Genomic DNA, 22,326 nt, shown 5'->3' on the forward strand with positions numbered 1-22,326 from the left:
GGAAGGCCTGTCCCCTGATATCACACACACAAAAAAAAACCCACAAACCTCTCAACAATGGTCAGCACTCTGAATCCAGCGATCCGAGTTGACAAGAGCCTCGTGGCGCAGTGGTTAAAACGCTGTACTGCAGCTAAAACTGTGCTCACGACCTGGGGTTCAAATCTCAGGTAGCCGGCTCAAGATTGACTCAGCCTTCTATCCTTCCGAGGTCGGTAAAATGAGTACCCAGCTTGCTGGGGGGGGGCAATGTGTAGCCTGTATAATTAAATTGTAAACCGCCCAGAGAGTGCTTGTAGCACTATGGGGCGGTATATAAGTCCAAAAAATAAAAAACCCTACTTAAAATGTTCAGGGAATAAAGAAAAGAGAGAGCAAATACAGGAATGCTCAAGTGCACTTGTAAGAAAATATATATGTATTGTAAAGTGGTATACCAAAATCTTGGGGAGGAGAGCAAAGATGGGTAAATGAGATTCCATTTGACTTTCTGGTTGGTGCACATGCCTGCCATTTGAGCAGTGAAGCCTTGAGGATGCTGGGCAGTTATTGTGTCTGTCTTCTTTACCATCAGTCTGTTCCCAAAACTCTAATGCCATAGGGACCTACTCTCAGTATATAAATTAGTCAAAAAGATACATCAACAAAGCAATTATGTAGATTTATGCACACCTTTCTAGTGGACTCTTCCTCTTTAATAGTAGGTAGCCTCCTGGCACAGTGGTTAAATTACAGTACTACTACAGCCAAAACTCTGCTCACCACTATAGATGGGCAAGAACCTGAAAAATCGTGATTCCTGTTACGTAGTTTGTGGTTAGCCATGAACCACAAACCAACTGAAAAACTGAACTGGTTCATGGTTCAGTGTCTAGTTTGTGACCGGGGAGGGGGAAGAACTACCGCCTTCCTCTTGCACTGCTGCCACTGTTGCACTGCCGCCGCCGCTGCCACACTACCACCACCGCCCTCAGGCTTCTGGAAAGAAAGCCATGCCACTGCTGCCACCGCTGCAATAAAGAGTTTGGCACCTCGTTTTGCTTTGTCAAAATAGGATCCTTGAACTGGGTTGTAAATCAAAACATGAAACAGCGCGTCTCATCGGTTTTTCTGATTCATAGTTCAGTTCATGCCCATCTCTACTCACAACTTGAGTTTGATCCCGAGGGAGTCAAGTAGCCAGCTCAGAGCTGACTTGGCCTTCCATCCTTCCGAGGTTGGTAAAATCCATACCCAGCTTGCTGGGGGAGGGGGAGGGATAGGTAGCTTCCATAATTAAATTGTAAACCATCCAGAGAGTGCTTTAAGGGCTATAAGGTGGTATATAAGCAGCACACTTTTAGTAGCTTGATATGTGTTTTCCAGAATTTATATCCTTCACAAAGAGTCGGACACGACTAAACAACTAAACAACAACAACAATAGCCAATATATGTTTGCAATATGAACTCAAGTGCCTTTCTAGCTTGCACTTGGGGCATCTCACGCTCATATAGAGTAGAGGTGTTTGTTGCAGCATCCAGAGCATTATTTTCCTTGCATGGGGAAATTAGTGCAATGGCCTTATAGTTACTGCACTTCTTGGTAATTCCTTTCTTTGAAAGTAAATGTATATTGAATATTTCCCTACCCTCAAAAGTCTTGTCTATCAACTCTCCAACCTCTGTGACATTCCCATTTACCAAGACCATTTTGGCTATTGTGAAAAAAGAGGGGGTGGGGAAATATGCTGAAGAGCACTTAGGATCTATCCGATTGTTCAGCTTTACTAGGGATATTGTGCCATTAGGAGATTCAGCAGTACAGTGCAGTATAAGGGTTTATAGGCAATTGGTTCATGTCAGTTCCTCAAGGACAACACAAAACATCTTTCTGTGAGAGAAGATCACAGATAGCCCTCTGTCAGGATTAGACTGTGAGCCACAATCCACAGTGAGATAAGAATTGTGATCAAGAAACCAGTGGTTTGAAATCTGAAGAGAAAGTCAGGACTAAGGGGAAACAGGGTCATGGGAGAAGCTAACATAAGGAACAAGCAAGGGTATAAAAACACAGCAGTGATCCGGAAAACCACAGTCTTCTTATATCATTACTCACTCTTTTCAGTCTACAATTGAGGAGGGGAGTGCCCTAGCCCTACCCTTCCATTGTTACTTGGAAATTCAGGGCTTCTTTTAATATGGAAAGCCTCCACACGTGCAGGAGGCTTTTCAGATACATTCACACATTCAGACACAGAAAGAGAAAGAGGGTGAGGGGCCAGTATGCTCCCCTGTTTCCGTTTTGACTAAATGTGATTAACAGCCAAATAGGACTCAGGGCAAGGCACAACTGCAACAGGAAGCTGTTTCATACTCATTTGTGTCCAGAGGCTCCGAGTGGCTGGCCTGGGTAGATGGAGTCTGTCCAGAGCCTAAAGGTATTTCACTGAAAATCTGCCAATTTGCAATTCTGTGATACGTCGCATGAAACAGTAGTCTGCTGACATACACATCCTTCAGGAAAAATGATTTGGGATACATTACAGTTTTAAAGAATAGCAAGGAGAGACAAGAGGGCCTTCTTAAATGAACAATGGAAAGAAATAGAGGAAAATAATAGAAAAGGAAAAATCAGAGATCTGTTCAGGAAATTTGGAGATATTAAAGGAACATTTTGTGCAAAGATGGACATGATAAAGGACAAAAATGGGAGGGATCTAACAGAAGCAGAAGACATCAAGAAGAGGTGCCAAGAATACACAGAGGAATTATATCAGAAAGTTTCGGATATCCCGGACAACCCAGACAATATAGTTGCTGACCTAGAGCCAGACATCCTGGAGAGTGAGGGTAAGTGGGCCTTAGAAAGCCTGGCTAACAACAAGGCCAGTGGAGGTGATGACATTCCAGTAGAACTATTTAAAATCTTAAAAGATGATGCTGTTAAGGTTCTACATTCAATATGCCAACAAGTTTGGAAAACTCAGCAGTGGCCAGAGGATTGGAAAAGGTCAGTCTACATCCCAATTCCAAAGAAGGGCAGCGCCAAAGAATGCTCCAACTACCATACAATTGCACTCATTTCACATGCTAGCAAGGTTATGCTCAAAATCCTCCAAGGTAGGCTTCAGCAGTATGTGGACAGAGAACTCCCAGAAGTACAAGCTGGATTCCGAAGGGGCAGAGGAACTAGAGACCAAATTGCTAACATGTGCTAGATTATGGAGAAAGCCAGAGAATTCCAGAAAAATATCTACTTCTGCTTCATTGACTATGCAAAAGACTTTGACTGTGTGGACCACAGCAAACTATGGCAAGTCCTAAAAGAAATGGGAGTGCCTGACCACCTTATCTATCTTCTGAGAAGCCTATACGTGGGACAGAAAGCAACATTTAGAACTGGATATGGAACAACTGATTGGTTCAAAATTGGGAAAGGAGTATGACAAGGCTGTATATTGTCACCCTGCTTATTTAACTTATATGCAGAATACATCATGCGGAAGGCTGGACTGGAGGAATCCCAAGCTGGAATTAAGATTGCAGGAAGAAATATCAACAACCTCCGATATGCAGATGATACCACTCTGATGGCGGAACTAAAGAACCTTGTAATGAGGGTGAAAGAGGAGAGTGCAAAAAACGGTCTGAAACTCAACATCAAAAAAAACTAAGATCATGGCCACTGGTCCCATCACCTCCTGGGAAATAGAAGGGGAAGATATGGAGGCAGTGACAGATTTTACTTTCTTGGGCTCCATGATCATTGCAGATGGAGACAGCAGCCCCGAAATTAAAAGACGCCTGCTTCTTGGGAGGAAAGCAATGACAAACCTTGACAGCATCTTAAAAAGCAGAGACATCACCTTGCCAACAAAAGTCCGAATAGTCAAAGCTATGGTTTTTCCTGTAGTGTCGTATGGAAGTGAGACCTGGACCATAAAGAAAGCTGACCGCCGAAGAACTGATGCCTTTGAATTGTGGTGCTGGAGGAGACTCTTGAGAGTTCCCTGAACTGCAAAGAGAACAAACCTATCAATTCTAAAGGAAATCAACCCTGAGTGCTCATTGGAAGGACAGATCCTGAAGCTGAGGCTCCAGTACTTTGGCCATCTCATGAGAAGAGAAGACTCCTTGGAAAAGACTTTGATGTTGGGCAAGTGTGAAGGCAAGAGGAGAAGGGGACGACCGAGGATGAGATAGTTGGACAGTGTCATCGAAGCAACCAACATGAATTTGACACAACTCCGGGAGGCGGTGGAAGATAGGAGGGCCTGGCGTGCTCTGGTCCATGGGGTCACGAAGAGTCGGACACGACTAAACGACTGAACACACACACAACATCACCATAAGCACCACTATCTCTTTCTCTCTCCCCCCACTTCAGCCATCCCCAAGTGTCCCTAACTACATACAGTACTTAGAAACAGCAAAGAAATGAAGGTCTCCAAGGTTGTTCAAGGGAAGCAAGGAAGCAACAGCTAGAGGAGAGAATGAGTCTTCTTTGCTTGTTTGATTACTTGAACATGTGCCAAATTGCACACTCTCTGTATACTTAAGAAGTTACAGGGGAAGTGATCGGCATCACTGAATAAATGTCTGTGCTGCCAGACTGCAGAACTGTTGCAAGCTTGATTGTGTGGCATAATAATCTTTCAGTATTAACTATACTGTACATTCTTCAGGACAATGGCTCTCTGTAAGGTTACCTTGAGAGACAATATTTACATCCTTTCTATGGCATTCCTTTCATGTTCTTTTGTCAACTATTAATCCCAGTGGTGCTTTGAATGTCTCTCTAGTCTACTAATTTACTTTGGGAAGTCATGAATAGCACAGCATAACATATTAAAACATTGCCCCTTAATGAACAAGGATAGCTGCAGAACTGGGCTATGCAATCAAGAGATACATTCTCCAGTGTTGAGAATCTTTCTGAAATACGGGTGCCAGCTTTTGTGACCTTGTTCCAAAAGGAGAATGCCAGACTTATACTGCATACAGAATGAAGTTTAATTAAGAATTTGCTTGCTGTTTTCTTGAAGACAGTGACTGAAATTCTGTTGTGCAGCTTCCTTTGTGCAATGATGATGAAATCGTCATTGCAGCAAATCACCATTGACTAAAGACTCCCTTTGATGATTTAACACTGTTGCTTTGTTTACAAAGCTTCATGCACCATAAAATCATATCTAATCAGCGACAGTTTGCCTTTAATTTACAGCAGTTTGCAACTGATGAATGATACCAGGGGAACAGTATTCTGCCCTTGTGTATATGGGGAGAGATTCCATAACATGAATACGCATCTGTATGCTTCCGTTGTTGAAAGCTTTTGACAAAATGAAATATGGCAAGCGATGCAGTTGTTAGTAAGCAAGTGTCTTGATTCAAGAAATATTAATACAACTAGCAAACTATATTGGCAATGAAAAACTGCAGTGCAAGTTGAAGATCAGATGTCAGGATACAGAGATACGTACAAAAAGAAGAATATGATGATGATGTTTTTCAGTACTTTTCATTTTGTTCTCTGTACTTCTTTTGTATTCTTTAGAGAAGCACTTGCAGATTCACATCATGGTATTATTGTCAATGGTGGAATATCAACATCTGATATGGGAACGATACAGTATTACTAGCTGTCTACAAATGTTCCTCAATAAAGTCAAGTAAATGAGTAATAATTTCTTAACTTTTTTAAAAAGCTGAGTTCATGGTAATCAGTAAAAAGCAGTAAGTTTTTTTAAGAGAAGCAGTTAAGAATCCAAAACCCAATGTTTGGAATGTACTGTACCCTGGAATTTGGCTGAATGAAGAGTGGGATCATAGCCATGCCAAAACGGTGGCGGCGGGGGGGAGGTGGCCTGGCACAGCTTCCATAAGGTGGAGAATATAATATGGGGTGGGGGACTAAAAATGAGAATATGCACTGTATAGTACTATGTATTTTTGGTTCTGCTGTGTGGCATGCAGTCATGGACGTTCACATAAAGATATACAGTACAAGCATTTGAAATACGGATTTATCACAGGATGCTAAGAATGTCTTGGATCAAGAAGATGACCAATGAAAAATCTAAAACAAGTACAAAAAAAATCATAAAGCAAATAAAATGCAAAAAGTTAGAAAGCTTACAAACAAGTGCATCAGCTTGTTGTGTTGGACCTTGACAACTTTCAGTAAAAGCAAGTTTACAGGTGAATATTCATGTCATGGTATCTCTTTGGTCATGGAATAAGAAATGAAAAGTCAAACTGGCAATCATGACATCCAGCCTTGGATAGAAGAGGAATAACCACATAAAACAACAAAAAGAAACAAAAACCTAAACATTTAAAAAAGCTGAGTTCACGGTAATAAAAAGCAGGGAGCCCATTGTTTTCAGAAGATGACTGAAGTGATTTATTATACCAGCAATGTGGAACCTGTTGCCTTCAAGACTTTTTTGAACTCTTAATTTTCATAACCTCAGCCAGCAAAGCACAGTAAGGAATGATGGGAGCCATTGGTCGTCAACATATGTAAGGCGCAATATTGCTGCCTTTGGGTACATAATATTTGTAGACTCCCACCCTCTGTCATGGACAGATCACTATTGAGATTCAACCTGTCTATTGCAACCCCCCTCTGTGGGGAGAATGGACCCATGAAAATAGTCCACCCTCGCAGGCTTCTTGACCCAAAATGGTTCCAAGAGGCTCTGGGAGGGCTTCTGGCCGACCTGATAGATCCTGTCAAAGCACAGGTTGATAGATGGTATTTGGAGATCGTCCTCAAATGCCTTCTCCGCTCCAGAGCTCACACTCCTCCTTGTTATACTGAGGGATTGCAGGCTATGAAGTTATCAAGGAGATGGCTAGAGAACAGGTGGAGAAGAGATCAGTTGGGACAAAATACAGTAGGGCTGCAGTCAAAACTATGGCCGATAAATACGCTAATGCCCTTAAACAGGCAAGAAAGATTTTTAACATCCAGAGGATTGGTGAGGCTGCGAACCAACAAGCGGAATTGTTCCGGGTTGTCCACAACCAGTTCTGGCCATTCAAGGTCTCATTTTGAGTTCACCAGCAACCAGTTTGCAGCCTTTTTTAGAACAAAAAATTAAGGCCATTCGTGCCAATCTTGACTCCAACAGCAGTTTAGCTCATCCAGGAGTGACCATTGCTGCCCCATCTCCTATTGGCCAGTTGGTTCAGTTTGACTGTGTAGTAAAGGAGGAAGCCTCCAGGGTGATGGCTAGGGTAGGCCCACCGCCTCCTCACTGGATCCTTGCCCAGCGTGGCTGATCAGAGCCATGAAGGGAGCTATGATTGATTGGGTCGTGAACATTATTAAACCATCACTGAGGGAGGGAATGCTTCCCTTCCATTTAAAGGAAACCATTGTCCCACCCAACATCAAATGCCCCCAGTTAGCATAAGACAATCTTAACAATTGCCGTCTGATCGCTAACATGCTATTCCTGGGCAAGGTGATCAAGAGGAAGGTGGCCAATCAGCTGCAGTCATACCTGGAGGAGCAGGATTGCCTTGGCCCATTACAGTCTGGATTCAGGCTGCAATGGGGTACTGAGATGACATTGGTCATGCTGCAGGATGACCTTTTAAGGGAAGCTGATGGGCAGATGCACCCTGTTGGTTCTCTTACATCTCTCAGTGGCTTTTGATACCACCGACCGCAGTATCTTCCTGGACAGACTCTCTGAGTTTGGGATTGGGGGCTTAGCACTGAGCTGGCTCCGATCCTTCCTCGAGGACCACATCCAGAGAGTACAGCTAGGGGAGGACGGGTCTGCAACTTGGACCCTTCTGTATGAGGTTCCTCAAGGATCAGCACTATCCCCAATGCTGTTTAAGATCCATGTTAAGCCATTGGAAGTGGTCATCAGGAGTTTTGGAGTAAGGTGTCTTCAGTATGCTGATGACGTGCAACTCTATCTTTCCATTACCACCTCTGCAGTGGATGCCATCCGGACACTGGAGCATTGCCTGGTTGCACTACTAGAAGGGACCAGAGCTAACAGGATCAAACTGAACCTGGACAAAACAGAGATTTTAGTCCGGGGGGGGGATAGGTTAGGGGGGGATGGTCCCTAGGCTGGATAGTACTCCCCTCCAGTTTAAAGACCAAGTGCTTAATTTGGGCATTCTTCTGAGAGTCCCAGATTGCAGCCGTATCCAGATCAGCCTTCAAACAGCTTAAATTAATTGCCCAACTTTCCCCTTTCCTAGACAAGGACTCTCTCAGGACTTTGGTGCAGGCCCTGGTCATCTCCCAGATCAACTACTGCAATGCCCTTTACGAGGAGCTTCCCTTGAACCTGATCCGGATACTTCAGTGGGTCCAGAATGCGGCAGCCAAACTGGTGGTTGGTGCAAGTAAATTTGACCACATCACTCCAGTTCTGGCTCACCTCCACTGGCCTCCCATGCTGTCCCGGATCAGGTTCAAGGTTTTGACACTCACATACAAAGCCCTCCATGGTTTGGGCCCATGTTATTTCTTGGAGTGTCTCTCCTTAATGTCATCTGCGTGACCCACAAGGTCATCCCAGTTGAGACTCCCCTGGGTGGCCACCCCGAGGGAGGCTCATACATTCTCTACAAGTGATAAGGCCTTCTTTGCGGTGGCTCCCGACCTTATGGAACCAGCTTCCAGAGGAGCTCCGCCAAGCCCTCTTCCCTGTGGACTTTTAAGAAGCAATTAAATACATTGCTTTTCAGGGAGGCTTTCCACACCAGCCCCAGCTGACTGCCTTCCTCCCCCATCTTCCCTCCCTCTTCCTTCCCCTCTTTTCCACCATCCACTCTTTGATTAGTCTGTGCCATCTGGTTTTCTTTCTCTTTTTTAGGGTTATTGTTATCAGTTTTAATATTTCTATTTTCATTTGTGTTTTCTATTATATGAGTTGTGCAACCTACCCAGAGTAGTGTTGTGACACTAATGGGAATGGGATACAAACTGAATGAATAAATGAATGAATGAATGAATGAATGAATGAATGAATGAATGAATATTCTGATGTCTTTCTGTAGTCTCTGGACACAGATTTTGCAGGTTTATGTAGCACATCATACACTGACTGGCTGTGCGCGCGCTATTATTTCCTACACTCATGTTTTTTACACATTAAAACAAAACCAGGACTGTTAAAGGGAGCATAGAGAAGGGTGTGTAGAGAACCAGTGAAGGTTGAATTCACTGATGCATGCTGACCTGGGGACTGGTTGTACACTGAATGTCCATCTGGCCCAGAAGACACATTTGTATTATGGGGCACATAATGTAAACACAACTCAACTATTACACCTACTAAATCTGCTGCTAAGGGAAAGGAGCTACCAAATGGAGAATTTGTCAGATTTTAGGCATGTGGATTTGGCATATGCAACACATTTAAATGTATAGAAATCATGCTGATTTCATTCTGATCCCTTCTAGTCCAATGAGATGAGTACACTCAAGCATGAGTGGTACACCCCAAATATGCTACCAAGGATATTTTGCACAGGTCTAGCATCTAAGTAGACACATACTGTATAAACTTTTGCTCCTAAAAAGTCATATCCTTATGAACCACCACATTATTATTATGATGAGGAGAACAACATTCAATACAAAAGAGAAAGAGAGAAACTAAGTATTTCAAGAGTTATCTCAACTCTCCAGCTACAAATCAGACAAGATATGTGAAAAATTCAAATCTTCTGTAAGCCCCCAGACACTTCCACACCCACCAACGGGGGGGGGGGCGGGAAGCAAGTGACATCCGTTTACTAAGGACAGCAACTGTATCTCAGGAATGTTTTCAATTCTGCTTTTCCCGTGTTTTCTCTCAGGCTGTGGGATTGTTCCAAATGCTGCTTAAGAAGAAAGCTCTCAAATGTTTTATTGGAAATTGCTTGCAACAAGTACAAGCAAACCCCCTGAAAGATCAAATGGGTAATAACATTTTTCTTATTATAAAACTAACCAGCATTAGTTTTGACTAGCAACATTTCCCTTGTGATTTGCAGCTTCATAATCTTAACCTTTCCTATTCAAAGCAGAATGAATACTAGATAGGAGGCATTGATTTGGGTCAGTTTGAAGCTTCCTACGGTAGTTAAATCATTGTTGTCATTCACACTGAATGTTTAATTATCCCAGATAATTTTCCAGGCAAGAGTCCACACCACATGTCAAATTGCTACAATTCTCACCAGGATCACAGGCCACCCACTTCTTCTGTCATTACCATCACCCTCTTCCCTGACTGGTTGTTTTAAGTTGGCAAATGATATAGTGCTGAATTGATGTAACAACTTGTGAAACTACAGTCCTTTATCAGACATAGTGCTATACTAGAAAACCACAATAAAAAGCATTGTTTGGAGGAGAGACAAGAGATGTTTGTTTACTTGAGGGGGATGTTCTCATCGTGGTGGCGTAATCCTTCAGCAGGACATGGTATGCCAATATTGCAGGAACATCCCCTTCAAGTTATTATACCAATTCAGCATCATGACACTTGCCAAAAACTTATTTAAAAAGATGCCTCATCTTCAGTGTCACCTTGGGGCACATCACTAGCCTTTGAACTAATATAGGAGACGATACATGCCAGAAACTATAAAAACTGAGCAAAATTGCTACAAAAAATTCTAGACCCTGCCAGCTACCTTGCTGAATAAAATGCAACAGATGCTCAAGAACCACGTGCAAAATAATTCTGGTGTGCCATTTGTTTTATTAATTGTTTGTTTTATTAATTATATTTAAACCTTGCCTTTCTACCTCTGAGTTCAAGGCAGTGTACATAGCTTTCCTCTTCCCCGGTTCACTCTCACAACCTGTGAGGCAGGACAAGCTGAGAGAGCCTGCCACCTCATCATTTAATGGTTTGGAGGGAGTTTCAGTCAAAAGAAACTGTAAATATCTAGCAGAATTGTATTCTCAAAGGCTTTCATGGCTGGGACCCGATGGTTGTAGGTTTTTCAGGCTGTTTCAATGTGTTCTGAAGGTTTTTCTTTGTAATGTTTCACCAGTCTCTGTGGCTGGCATCTTCAGAGGACAGGAGTTAGAAATCTGTCTGTGTTCTGGTGTAGTGTGGTTGAGTATTTGTATTTGTTATGGATATACTGTTGTGATAAGGGGGGGAGATGATCTGTCACTGTGATTGATGGGTGTTGTTAGCTAGTCTTTTGTGTGCAATGATTACCAGTCCTTGTGGCTGGGTAGAGTTTGTGGACCTTTTGCAGGCTGTATTTTTCAGTGCTGGGAGCCAAGCTTTGTTAAGTTTTAGACTTTCTTCTTTGTTGTTGAAGCTCTGCTAGTGTTAGTGGATTTCAGTGGCTTCCCTGTGTAGTCTGACATAATGATTGCTGGTGTTGTCCAGTACTTCTGTGTTTTGAAATAGAATTTCATGTCCAAGCTAGAATTTCATGTCCATAATCACCCAGTCTCCTGAAAAGGACAAAAAGCTGATCCCAGAGCTACAAATACGCAACCATACTACACCAGAACACAGACAGAGTTCTAACTCCTATCCTCTGAAGAGGCCAGCCACAGAGAGATGAAACATTAGGAAGAAAAACCTTCAGAACATGGCCAAACAGCCTGAAAAACCTACAACCATCTAGCAGAATTAATTACAAAGAAGAAATTATTCTTATAAAGGGAGTCCAACATATTTTGTCAAAAATATTCGTATGGCTTTCTCTAAGCTTGTAGGAAACTGTAGTGCGAGCAGAATTACAATGTTACTTTTCATTAAAAAAAAGTTTAAAAAATACACACATGCTTTTCTGAGTTCTCAACTGACTGGTTCAAACTTTCACATACTTTCAAAACAGTATCAAGTTCTGGCATCAATTCTGATCACTTGGGTTTCTTCATTATCATGAACTTCATGTCAGATAGAGAGCATATGTTATGTGTCTACACCAAATTATACTACAGTAATCTATTAGCCAACATACTGCATGAAACTGGATGCTGGATGTCCACAGGATGATTATCCCGTGCTGAAATTATTGAATCAATTATGTGTAACAGGCAGGCTTTGCCTTATCTGTATGCTGTTACCAAAGAAATTCATGGATATAACTGGTAAGTACAACATTATCCTTAAGCCTAATTGCCATGGGAAGGGAATGAATGGCAATCAGCTGTCTGGAAAAGAATATTCATACATTTGATCTTAATTTGGAGTGGAGATGCCATTGTAGGTGATGGCACATTAAGTGTGCCTGTGACAACAGCTTCCACTAAAGAGAAGGGAAAAATTCAGCAAGGTCCAGAGCCCCCTCTTGGATAGACTGCAGCTTCCAAGTGCAGAGTGGTATATCTCATGGACCTCTGTTATTTAATACTGATTTGTACTTCATAATTGCTGTCGTTATGTGCTATTAAGTCACTTCTAACTTAAGGTGACCGTATTAATTAGCGACCCCCTCTTCAATTCCTGGTATCTCCAAATAGTCCCAATATTAGTAACCCTGCTTAGCTCCTGCAAACTCCAGTTTGCTTTTATTGAGTAAATCCGTCACATATTTTGTCTTCCTCTTTTCCTCCTGCCTCTTTTTCCACCATTATTGCCTTCACAAGTCAACTTCATAATTAACTATAAGACTGTTTTAAGTCCTAGAAGAAGTAGATTTCTTTTTTAAGTGAAAGATTTTGGCCCAGCACATATATCTAGGAACAGATGTGGTCAGACGTCTGTAAGAAAAAAAGAAACTAACTTGGTGCATCCATGTGTTAAGGTGTTTATAGAACTGTAACGTGAAAAGCAAACTAAATGGATGGTAAATGCAGAATGGTTTTCCTGTTGTATAACATAGAGGAGGATGTTGGCAGCATTTTGACAATTGCCCTTCCTCCCTCCCTTTTAAATCTGAAATAAAATTAAAGCAACATTGATTTTGTTTGAAACTGGAAAGCTGAAACATTTCATTTGGCCCGTGTTTAAATGGCCACCAAAAAGGTTTAAAAGCTCCTGCCAATTGGACCATGACACAAAGGAAAGACGGTAGACGAGAGATTAACATCTGCCATCATTCAATCTTTGCAATGACTTTCATTCTTCCATGAGATCAGGGTGAGGCCAGGTGTAAAACAGAGTTCAAAGTGCAGGTGGCTTCCTGTCGGCACTTCTTCAGTAGGTGAAGAAACAAAACCTCCATCCTTCAGGCAGTCCCTACAGGCGATGATAGAGCAAAAAAAAAATCCCCTCTTCAATTCCTGGTATCTCCAAGAGCACCATTGCTGCCAATGAGTGTCAGCAGTACGGGCTCAGGTAGATGGCTCAAGGTTGACTCAGCCTTTCATCCTTCTCAGGTTGGTAAATTGAGTGCCCAGCTTGCTGGAGTCGAGATGGGGAATGGGTAGCCTGCATAATTACATTGTAAACTACCCAGAGAATGCTTTTAAGCACTATGGAGTGGTATGTAAGCAGCATACCTTGGTTTTTAAATGGAACAGTGATCCTCCTCACTATGAAAGAGCACCTTATCCTACATAATGCTATCCTTAGGTGAGAAGCTGTAGGGTGTGCAGACGTCTAGGTGTGTTTAATGTGGTCAGATAAATTCTCTATAAAACTGAAATTAGGATTCCTTTGCCACTTGTGGCACAACACAGTGTTTGACGACTCTGAGCAACACCAGAGTGCAGAGTAAGAGGGCTAAAAGGGGAAAGGAAACCATGGGACATGAGCGTTTTTGTTTCTTGCTTAAACTTCTTTGCCGTCTCGACAGCCGTTAAAAACGTGTGTGTCACTACAAGTTGAGGTCTTCTATGTGCACCCTGCAAGATCCAGACAGAGCTACAACAAGCAAAAGATACAACAGTTCTTTTGTTATACTTCAAATCCCAGAGGATATGAAAGGATTCAGTGTGTTTGTGCCCCTCCCTTCTCTGTCTGTCTTTGGGTAGTTTCTGTCTCTGCAGTGCCTCTGTTAAGCTGCTGGACAACAGGGTTTCTCTGCCTCCCCCCCCCCCCAATCCTGTCCAGGGGCTTTTCTCTTCATCCCTGAAAGATCAGGTGGTGCCAAAAGAATTCAGGCCCTCTCAACATTTTGATCTAGGTTGCTGTAGGAAGGACAGCAGTCTGATAACTGATTTCTCTTTTGTGGGTTTGATATAAAGCTAAAGTCCTCTTCCTACCTCTCTTTGTCTCTCGTTATCAGTTCCAGACAATTCTTGACCCTGCAAATATGAAGAAGGCAATGCTGTACTTTTAAATAAATTACTAAAAATTGGAGGTCTAAAACACACAGGATTTCCCCCCTTTGACAGTTGGTAGAAAAATACATGAGATTTTCAGGGTTACATAAAGACTTTTATCAAGCAGAGCACATTAACTCATGCTCTGTGAATCTGAGGAGGTTTGTTTAGGCAAACAGATCAACCAAGTAAAAGGCATCCACTTGCTAGTTTGGTTGTTCCAGTTTCTTTGGAACTATATAGTCGGACAGACAGTTGCTTTTCTTTAGAAACATATCCTACCCTGAGGCATCACTTCAGTCTAAATTATTTCTGGCACTCTAGCCAGTCATTGCTGAAATTTTGACAGCATTTAAAGAACAAGCTGGTTGAGATTGTATCTTGCATTCCCCATCCCATTTCTTAAGGGCCTTGCATGGTTTGCTTTTTGCTTTGCTTTTTTTTTTTTCATTTCTGATGGGTCTTGCATGGATTGCTTGCTTTCTGCTTTGCTTTTTTGCATTTCTGAACGGTCTTGCATGGTTTGTTTGCTTTTCTTTTTCTTTTTCCGTTCAGCCGGAAGGGATTAATTGCATTTCCGATGGCAGTGTTTGTTTTGTTTTGTTTTTGTGATTTTTTTCTTCAGCCAGAACAGATTAATTGCATTTCATTGTATTCCTATGGGAAATGGTGCTTCGACATATGATCATTTCGAGTTACGACCATCTTTCGGAACGGATTATGTTCGTAAGTCGAGGAACCACTGTACCTGTTTCATTCAGGCCACACGCTTTTGTGTTTTCCCCACAAAACAAAGAAACAAGCACACACACACAAAAACCTGTTTCAACATGGCACCAGAGTCACAACAGTGAGGCATTCATGCAATCATTTGGTTCATTTTCCATGAGCTCACCAGTGCTTCCACAGAGGGCTTAACATTCAAAGCCCTATGGGAGAAGTAAGGAAAGAAACAAGAGTTTCAAACCAGAAGGCTGTGGAAAGCTTAACCAGTAGGAAGAAGTATGAGAGAGAGAGAGAGAGAGAGAGAGAGAGGGTTATAGTGACCCAGGAAAGACTTTGAAGAATAAATCAGCTTAAAGGAGGAATTTGAAGGAGTAAAGTAAATTGAGAGATAAAGAATGAAAGATTGTTCCATGGCTATAGATCACATTATGAGGAGTATGAAGGTAGGAGTTGGGGGAGAGGAAGGAGCCGTTAGAATACACAAGAACAATATTTTTTCTGTTTAAAAGTAATATTTGAAATAATCTGGAATACAAGCAGGTTTGTTAGGGTAGATGGCACAAAGGCTATAGTGCACCATTTTAGACTAACAGATTAATATTCATCTGGGGTGTGACTGACTGTGGTCCCCTGACAAAACCCAAAACAAGTTTCTTGTTCGTGATATCAAGTTTCTCCTCACACAAACAGGGTTTTCCTTTAAAACAAAAGCCTAAATAGAAAAAAAGCTAGAATTGGTGGAGGATTCATTAAGGAAGTGAAAGTGACAGGAACATTCCGATAACACGGGGGATGCTGTTTGAGTATCACTGTGGTATATAAACTTCCAGGTTTAATGTCTCAAAAGACAGGAGTGTGTTTGTGTTTCAGCACTGCTTTGCTCCTTTACGGAATAAGACTAAAAAGACAGGTCCTTGCTCTGAAGAGCTTGAAGTATAAAATGTGACACAGAGGAGGTAAGAGAGGGAAATAATCAAGATGGACACAAGAACAGCCAGGAAACACATACAGTCAGTTTCAATTGCATGTCCATAGGCATTGTTTCAGTAGACTTCCTTTCCTAAATATTAACACACTGGAAATGCCACTCCCCCTCATATGGGACTCTCCTGAATAGAAATAGAGAGAAAGCTGTTTTGGAGCTGTTAACACCCTTTACATGACTTGCCAGCCGTCATCTGCACATGTTCTGAAGCAGACTTTTCACAGGGTTTGCAACACAGTAATTCCAAGTGGCTTCAGAGGAAGAGAAATTTGCCCTTTCACAGAGAAGGGCTTGTCTGTTGAACAAGCTGCAAACTCTCCCAAACTAGCTTTGTTGTGTAGAAAGGAGAACAGAAGATCGAGTGAGCTACAGGCCTCTGACATTTAAAGGCCAGAATATCTTCAGACTCCCAATGTGTATTCTTTTGCAGAAGTTCAAACCTCAGTATGTGTTGGCAATAAAGGAGCCTTAATATTCAGGGCTGGCTCTACCATGAGGCAGAGAGAAGTAGCAGATTTGGGGTAACATGAAAGAGCAATAAATTCTTAATCATTTAATTTGACCTTGCTGTACTTTTGCTGTGTTTTGAAGGATGAGAGGTTCTTGTGAATCTTTCTGGTTCATGTGTCATGGCTTTCTGTATGCATTGTTTTTGGCAGGATGGTGCCATTTGCTGCTCTGCCTCTGGTAACAAGACACCTTATAAATCGAGAGGGTACAGGCAAGGAAACTACTCAAATATTAGGGAGATGGGGCAATATTTACAACACACAGTTAAAGCAGTTTGATTCCACTCGAACTGTCATGGCTTCATCCTATGGAATCCTGGGATATATAGTATGGTAAGGGGCATAAAATATCCATCCTAGATTTCTAGTAGACTTGCCTGAATTACAACAGAGAATTCTCATAGTACACTTCTCAGGATTCCATCACAGAATGGAGCCACAAGTGTTAAAGTGGAATCAAACTAATACAACTATGTAAAGTACAGTACTCACAACAATACTGAGTACACAGAGTGACAGAACAGGTGCAGTCCCTGGATATGGTGTACCACCCTTTGGCACTCACTCTCCTTCTCAGGGAAGGTGCACAGCAGGGAAGTCTAAGTGCATCCCAGGAGATTTCTTGCAGTGGAAGAAACTTGTGCAAGGCACACTGTAAAAAATCTTTATCACCAAATCTCAAATGGAGCTACCATAGCAGTAGTCTATCTTGAACTACAACAGCAATGACAGCAATGCCCCACTGCAAGGTAACCCTACATTGTATACATTCAAAGCAGTCGGGAGACAGCATAGGTCAATCTTTAAACCAGTCAGTCACCTTTTAAGCAAATGACAACAGCTTTCTGCCGCTGAAAATATAGTAACCCAAGGCATTTGTCTTCTGTTTGCATAGTTAGCACCCACAAAGGATCCTACTAGACACCCTGTCTACTACTTCAAGCTCTTGCTGTCCTTCTATCCAATTCCTGTTGACTCTCCAGGAATTTCTTCTCCTCCTGAGGGATAATCCTGTTTCAGCTTCACACCCCATTAGTTATACAGAGTACTTTTGGCAAAGACCAGCCAGCTCAAGGCATGAATGAGCAAGAATATCTTATCCCACCAATCTTGGCTAGCAAGGAATCTTGATTTATTAAAACAAGAAAATGAATGTGGAATGACTTGAAAGAAGTGGAGCACTTTGGTGGGTACCTTGCACAAAATGGGACACTTTTGTCAGTATGGGAGAAGGTATGAGCATTAAAACTCAGAGATTTCAGATCAATCTAAAAATTCTATTGTGTTCTTTTCTTTTCCAGAAAGACCAGTTGTTTCTTGGGCTGTTGCCCTGCCTTGTAGCATTAGCCCAAGGAAGGTCCCTTTGTATGTCCGCCACCCCCCCGCCCCCATTCTGAAAGTTCTCTCTTTCCTTCCTTGTAAATGTAACTATGCGCAGTTTTTCTGGCATAGATTAAGTTGAAGAGTACCTATTGATTGTCTGGTGGACGCACTCCCATGCCCAAGGATAGGCCACTTCTGCAACTGAATCTGACCTGGTTACTTCACAGAGGGAGGGTCTACCTGGAATGATAGCTGGGTGAGACAGATTTCTTCTTCCTTGCCTTTCATTCTTCAGTTTCTCTAACTCTGGCTAGATTCTGAGAGATTCTACACACTGGTTGGTTGTGAAAACTACAGGTTGTGGATATCTAGACAGTAAATAATGTTAATGCCAAGAGGAGATGCATTTGCTTCAGAAAAATGTATGCCTTATGTTGCTGAATTGTTGATAAGACATCTGTATTGAAAAACGGTTACATTCTGTGTAATCTACTCACATCTGGTTTGTAAGTGGAAAGAGACCCTGCACACGCATGTTCAGGCATTCCCTTTTTTACTCATATTTCACAAGTGTCAAGGTGGTGGTGCCATAACACCAGGCAAAGTATATGGGGCTGAGATGAGTTTCAGCAAATTGTGCTCAGACAATTTGAATTACAATCCTGTACATTTAATCTGTTTTTTGACATCTATCCCTGTCGTCACATATAATTCCTCACATATAATCTCACTTCACCGCACCTGCTATTTTTCCTGTGCTGGAACGTACCTCACAGTGAGTCCTTCTGAACACCATGTGCCCCTTGCCTGCCTGCCTGCCTGCCTGCCTTCCTCCATCCCTCATTCCTGAAGACATGGCATACAAATCTGAAACCATGACAAATATTTTGTTTCCCCTCAAGGAACAATCATATCACGACCGAGTTTAAATAAATTTAGCTTAACAAATTAACTCTCTGTAGATAAGTGTGAATATATGTCAGTCCCCTCCACCACCACCCCAAAAATAAACAGCGATTTTTGCGAAAATGCTGCTTCTGTTTCTTGCAGGAGAATTCTGGAAAAGCTCATTAACAGTATCAAATATAATACCCACATCTAGGTAGAAATTAAATACTGCAAACAAAACCTATTCTAGTCAGAATGCCGAAGTAAGATTTACCAATGGATCATCTGCCTGCTGTGCAATAGTTAAAAACCGAGGATCCTTGCCAGAAAAATGAAATACTGTATTTTTCAACCTGCACTTCTGGGAACATCTCAACTTTTCCCCATAGACAGTAAAAAGTAAAACTTACAGAAGTATTCTTAAGGAGTTCCTAACGCAAGTTGCATACAAATGCAAGCTGCCTGTGTGCATGCTTAGAGATGATACAGTTAAATTTAAAAAATATACCTCCGGGAAGGGGGGGCACTTGTCCAGCTCTGCATCCTCAAACTGGCTGATCAACAACTTGTGCCAGGTTCAAGCCGTGCAAAGACAGGAGACAGCAGATTACAACGGGAGTACGAAGCAGCCCTGAAACGCTCCCGAGTTCTCCCTACCGCCCTTGCATGCAACATGGGAAGCCCTACACCTTAGTTCAGTGGTCAGGGAACAGGGGTAAATTACCCCAAATGGGGTAAAAATGAAAATCCTGGGGGTAATGAGGATGAGCAGAGCCCCAATATTGATGCTTTCATATCCAAGATGAAGCAACATCATTTCTCCAAAATCTGAAGTTTTCAAGTAAGTTGAAGCTTTCAAAATAATTTTGAATAGATTCAATAAGATTTTGAATTCAAATAATGTCTGATTTCTTTCCTTTCAAATCAAGGGGGTAATGTCGACATATATAAATTTTTTTTTTGGGGGGGGTAAAAGGTAAAAAAGTTCCCTGATCTCTGCCTTAGTTCATCTCTCTCTCTCTTTCTCTCTGGGGAATGGATAGGCAAAGACCGGGAAGAACAGCCAGCTCAATTGCCGAGGAGAGAAATAAATAAATAAATCGCACAAACCTCATTAACGCGGGATCTGATTCAAAGTCCGACTCCTGTGCAACAATCCAAAGAAGAGACACCCTCGCACCAAGCCAGGAAATTCTTTTGGAAGCAAGAGTTGATTTCACCGCCTCATTGCTATTTCAAAATTATCTATCTATCTATCTATCTATCTATCTATCTATCTATCTATCTATCTATCTATCTATCTATCTATCTATCTCCCCCTGAAAATCCCTTCCACTCCCTTCCACTTCTTCTCCCCCGCCAACCAGACTGCTGTTTTAATTCAGATACCAAGCTGAGATCCTCAGGAAGGAAGGAAGTGGTGGTGGCGCCCGCGCTGAAGGGGGGGGGGACACAATACCTCAGCAGGACCCCTGTTTTGCTCGGTTCCCGGGTGGGCTGCCACCTTTCCCTCCTCCTTGGCGGCTGCTTCTCTGCTGAGGAGGCGCTCCCTCAGGCTGGCTGCCTGCCTTCCCTCCACCAGGGGCACACGCGTGAAGGGGCTTGCCCGGCGCGAATCGGTCTCGGGCAAGCCGAAGCGGGAAGAGACCGTCTTTATTTTTACCTCAGGTGTGCGCGCGTGTGTATGTGCGTGTGTGTGTGCCTGGGCGCGCGCGTTACGAGTACGTGCACCGGGCCGGACGAGGGGGGGGGGTGGCTATCCGTGACTCAAGGTTGTCTGGCATTCCTTGGGAGTTATGCACACCTGTATGGGCAAGAACAGCCCGGGCAGCCCAGCCTGCGCTCCCTTGGATCTTAAACAAGTTTGAAAAAGAAAAGGCTCCCCACCCACAGGAAAAGGGTTGGCGCGAGACGCTGAGGGCAGAGCCCAACCCAAGCTCTACTTCAGCGGCGAAGATTTGCAAAGGGGATTTTGTCTGATAGCAGGGGAAAAGGAGATCTTTCAGCTGCCACCAGTTGCCTTATTCCAGTTCTGTAGCGTTTCATCCGTATGCACTATTCCGCTCTTGAAAGCAAACATGGGGGGGGGGGAGGATTATATGTATATTTAGGCCCTTTTCTTCTAACCCAGCTTTAAAAAATCTTTACATCCGACTTCCAGCCAACTTCCTATGTTGGAGGCAACCAAATTCTGGCATTTCCCAGGAAATGAGTTCTTTTATAATTTATAGCCTTAATAAGCTTCAGTTTTCGTTCTTCCCTAGTCACCAGAGAGAAGCATTCTGGGTGGCAAAACAAAATTTGGGATGTGACATCTCTGGGGCCCCCAGGAATACCCCTGCCCTGGGCTGAAATTGTACGTGCAATTTCCATCATCTCTAACTAGGCTGGCAAGGGCTGATGGAAACTGCAATCAAATGATGTCTGATGGGCCACAGGTTGTGCAGCCCTGCTCTGGAGATAACACTGGCACTGTAACACAGCAGGCATGGGTGTATTTCCATTACTATTACTTTTATCCTGCCTCCAGGATACAGCTTCTTCCAGGATAGTTTGCAAACCATGTTAAAATCAGTAATAAAATGACAAATAACATTTGGAGGTAGATGGCCAGTCTGTGGAGCTCAGAGAACAGCTTGCAAGAAGAATGGGTCTCTGGTGAATTCTCCCCTGTGCTCTATAAACGAAAGATGGGGAAATTGTGGCCCTTCAGGTGTTGCTGGGGCACAGTTCCAAGCATTCCTCCTCCTCATCAGTGGCTATGCTGAGTAAGGCTGATGGAAGTTACAGCAGGACACTCACCACTTGAAGAGCCATGTGCTGCCCATCCCTCCTCTCAACCAAGGATGGGGAGCCTGTGGAGAACAAGGGAAGGGAAGAACGCTCTCATGGGGGAATCAAATATTGCTCACATATTGTTCTGTTCAGACAAACATTTCTTCCAAATATATATTTAATAGTCCATAATTGTGGCCCTTTTGCAATCAGAATTCAGTTCCAGAATGTCATTCTTTACAAAGTATCTGCATGCTTTCCATATAACGAGGAGTGAAATGCCTTGTATGTCATATGAAACACCAAACCTCCATGTTCAAAATGGTTGTACTTTGAAGTCCATTGTGACTCATTGTCTTAATAACCAAGCACTTCGAATGTACAGGAAAGGATATTTTCCATCAAACTGAATTCCTATTGCTGAATGAAAAGACTGGTTTAAATCAGAAAGCAGGTAACGTTGCTTATATGTTTTGATCTTGAAACTGTTGAATTTTTCTCTTCTTAGTTGTCAATAAGTGGGCTAATGCCATCCCTCTTTTATATTCTTACTTTTATTACTGGGCAATATAGGCTGATTTGTAAATAAAATAAAATTTTGCATTGTTGGTTCAAATATACAGCTTATGTTTTGATGAATGATGCCTCTGGGGAAATGCAACAGGATTCTAAGATATGGGGAAACGTGAGATGCAAGATAATAGATAATGCATTATGCACTTGGATAGAGTGGTTTTACTGGGATGAAAAGCCTGAGTTTGGACTCAGTTTGACCATGAATTTGGCTTACATAGTGGTGAAGGAATATTGTTAATGGGCAGTGGATAGGGCCAGCCCAAGAAACCTGCCTGAGATGAGAAGAACAAGGTGCTCCTGCCTATTCCATCTCTTGAAGCAAACTGCACTTGACAATTGAATTGTGTCTCA

The 22,326-nt window shown here is 42.5% G+C and overlaps 1 protein-coding gene across 8 annotated transcripts in view; it reads right to left on the reverse strand.

Annotated features, from left to right (window-relative positions):
- ITGB4 (integrin subunit beta 4) overlaps positions 1-20,220 on the reverse strand; it is a 93,576-nt gene extending 73,356 nt beyond the window's left edge. For 4 of the 8 annotated variants that reach the window (XM_078386027.1, XM_078386026.1, XM_078386022.1 and 1 more), the window contains exon 1: positions 14,134-15,623. In XM_078386027.1, coding sequence (XP_078242153.1) covers positions 14,134-14,282 — 149 coding nt within the window. In that variant the 5' untranslated portion in view covers positions 14,283-15,623. Of the gene's footprint in view, positions 1-14,133; positions 15,624-19,734 lie in introns of those variants that run through there. The other 4 variants (XM_078386025.1, XM_072990535.2, XM_078386024.1 and 1 more) reach the window with 4 other exon arrangements.
- Between the last annotated feature and the right edge of the window lie 2,106 nt (positions 20,221-22,326).

This window comes from Pogona vitticeps, chromosome 2, assembly GCF_051106095.1.
Source record: "Pogona vitticeps strain Pit_001003342236 chromosome 2, PviZW2.1, whole genome shotgun sequence".
NCBI lineage: Eukaryota > Metazoa > Chordata > Lepidosauria > Squamata > Agamidae > Pogona > Pogona vitticeps.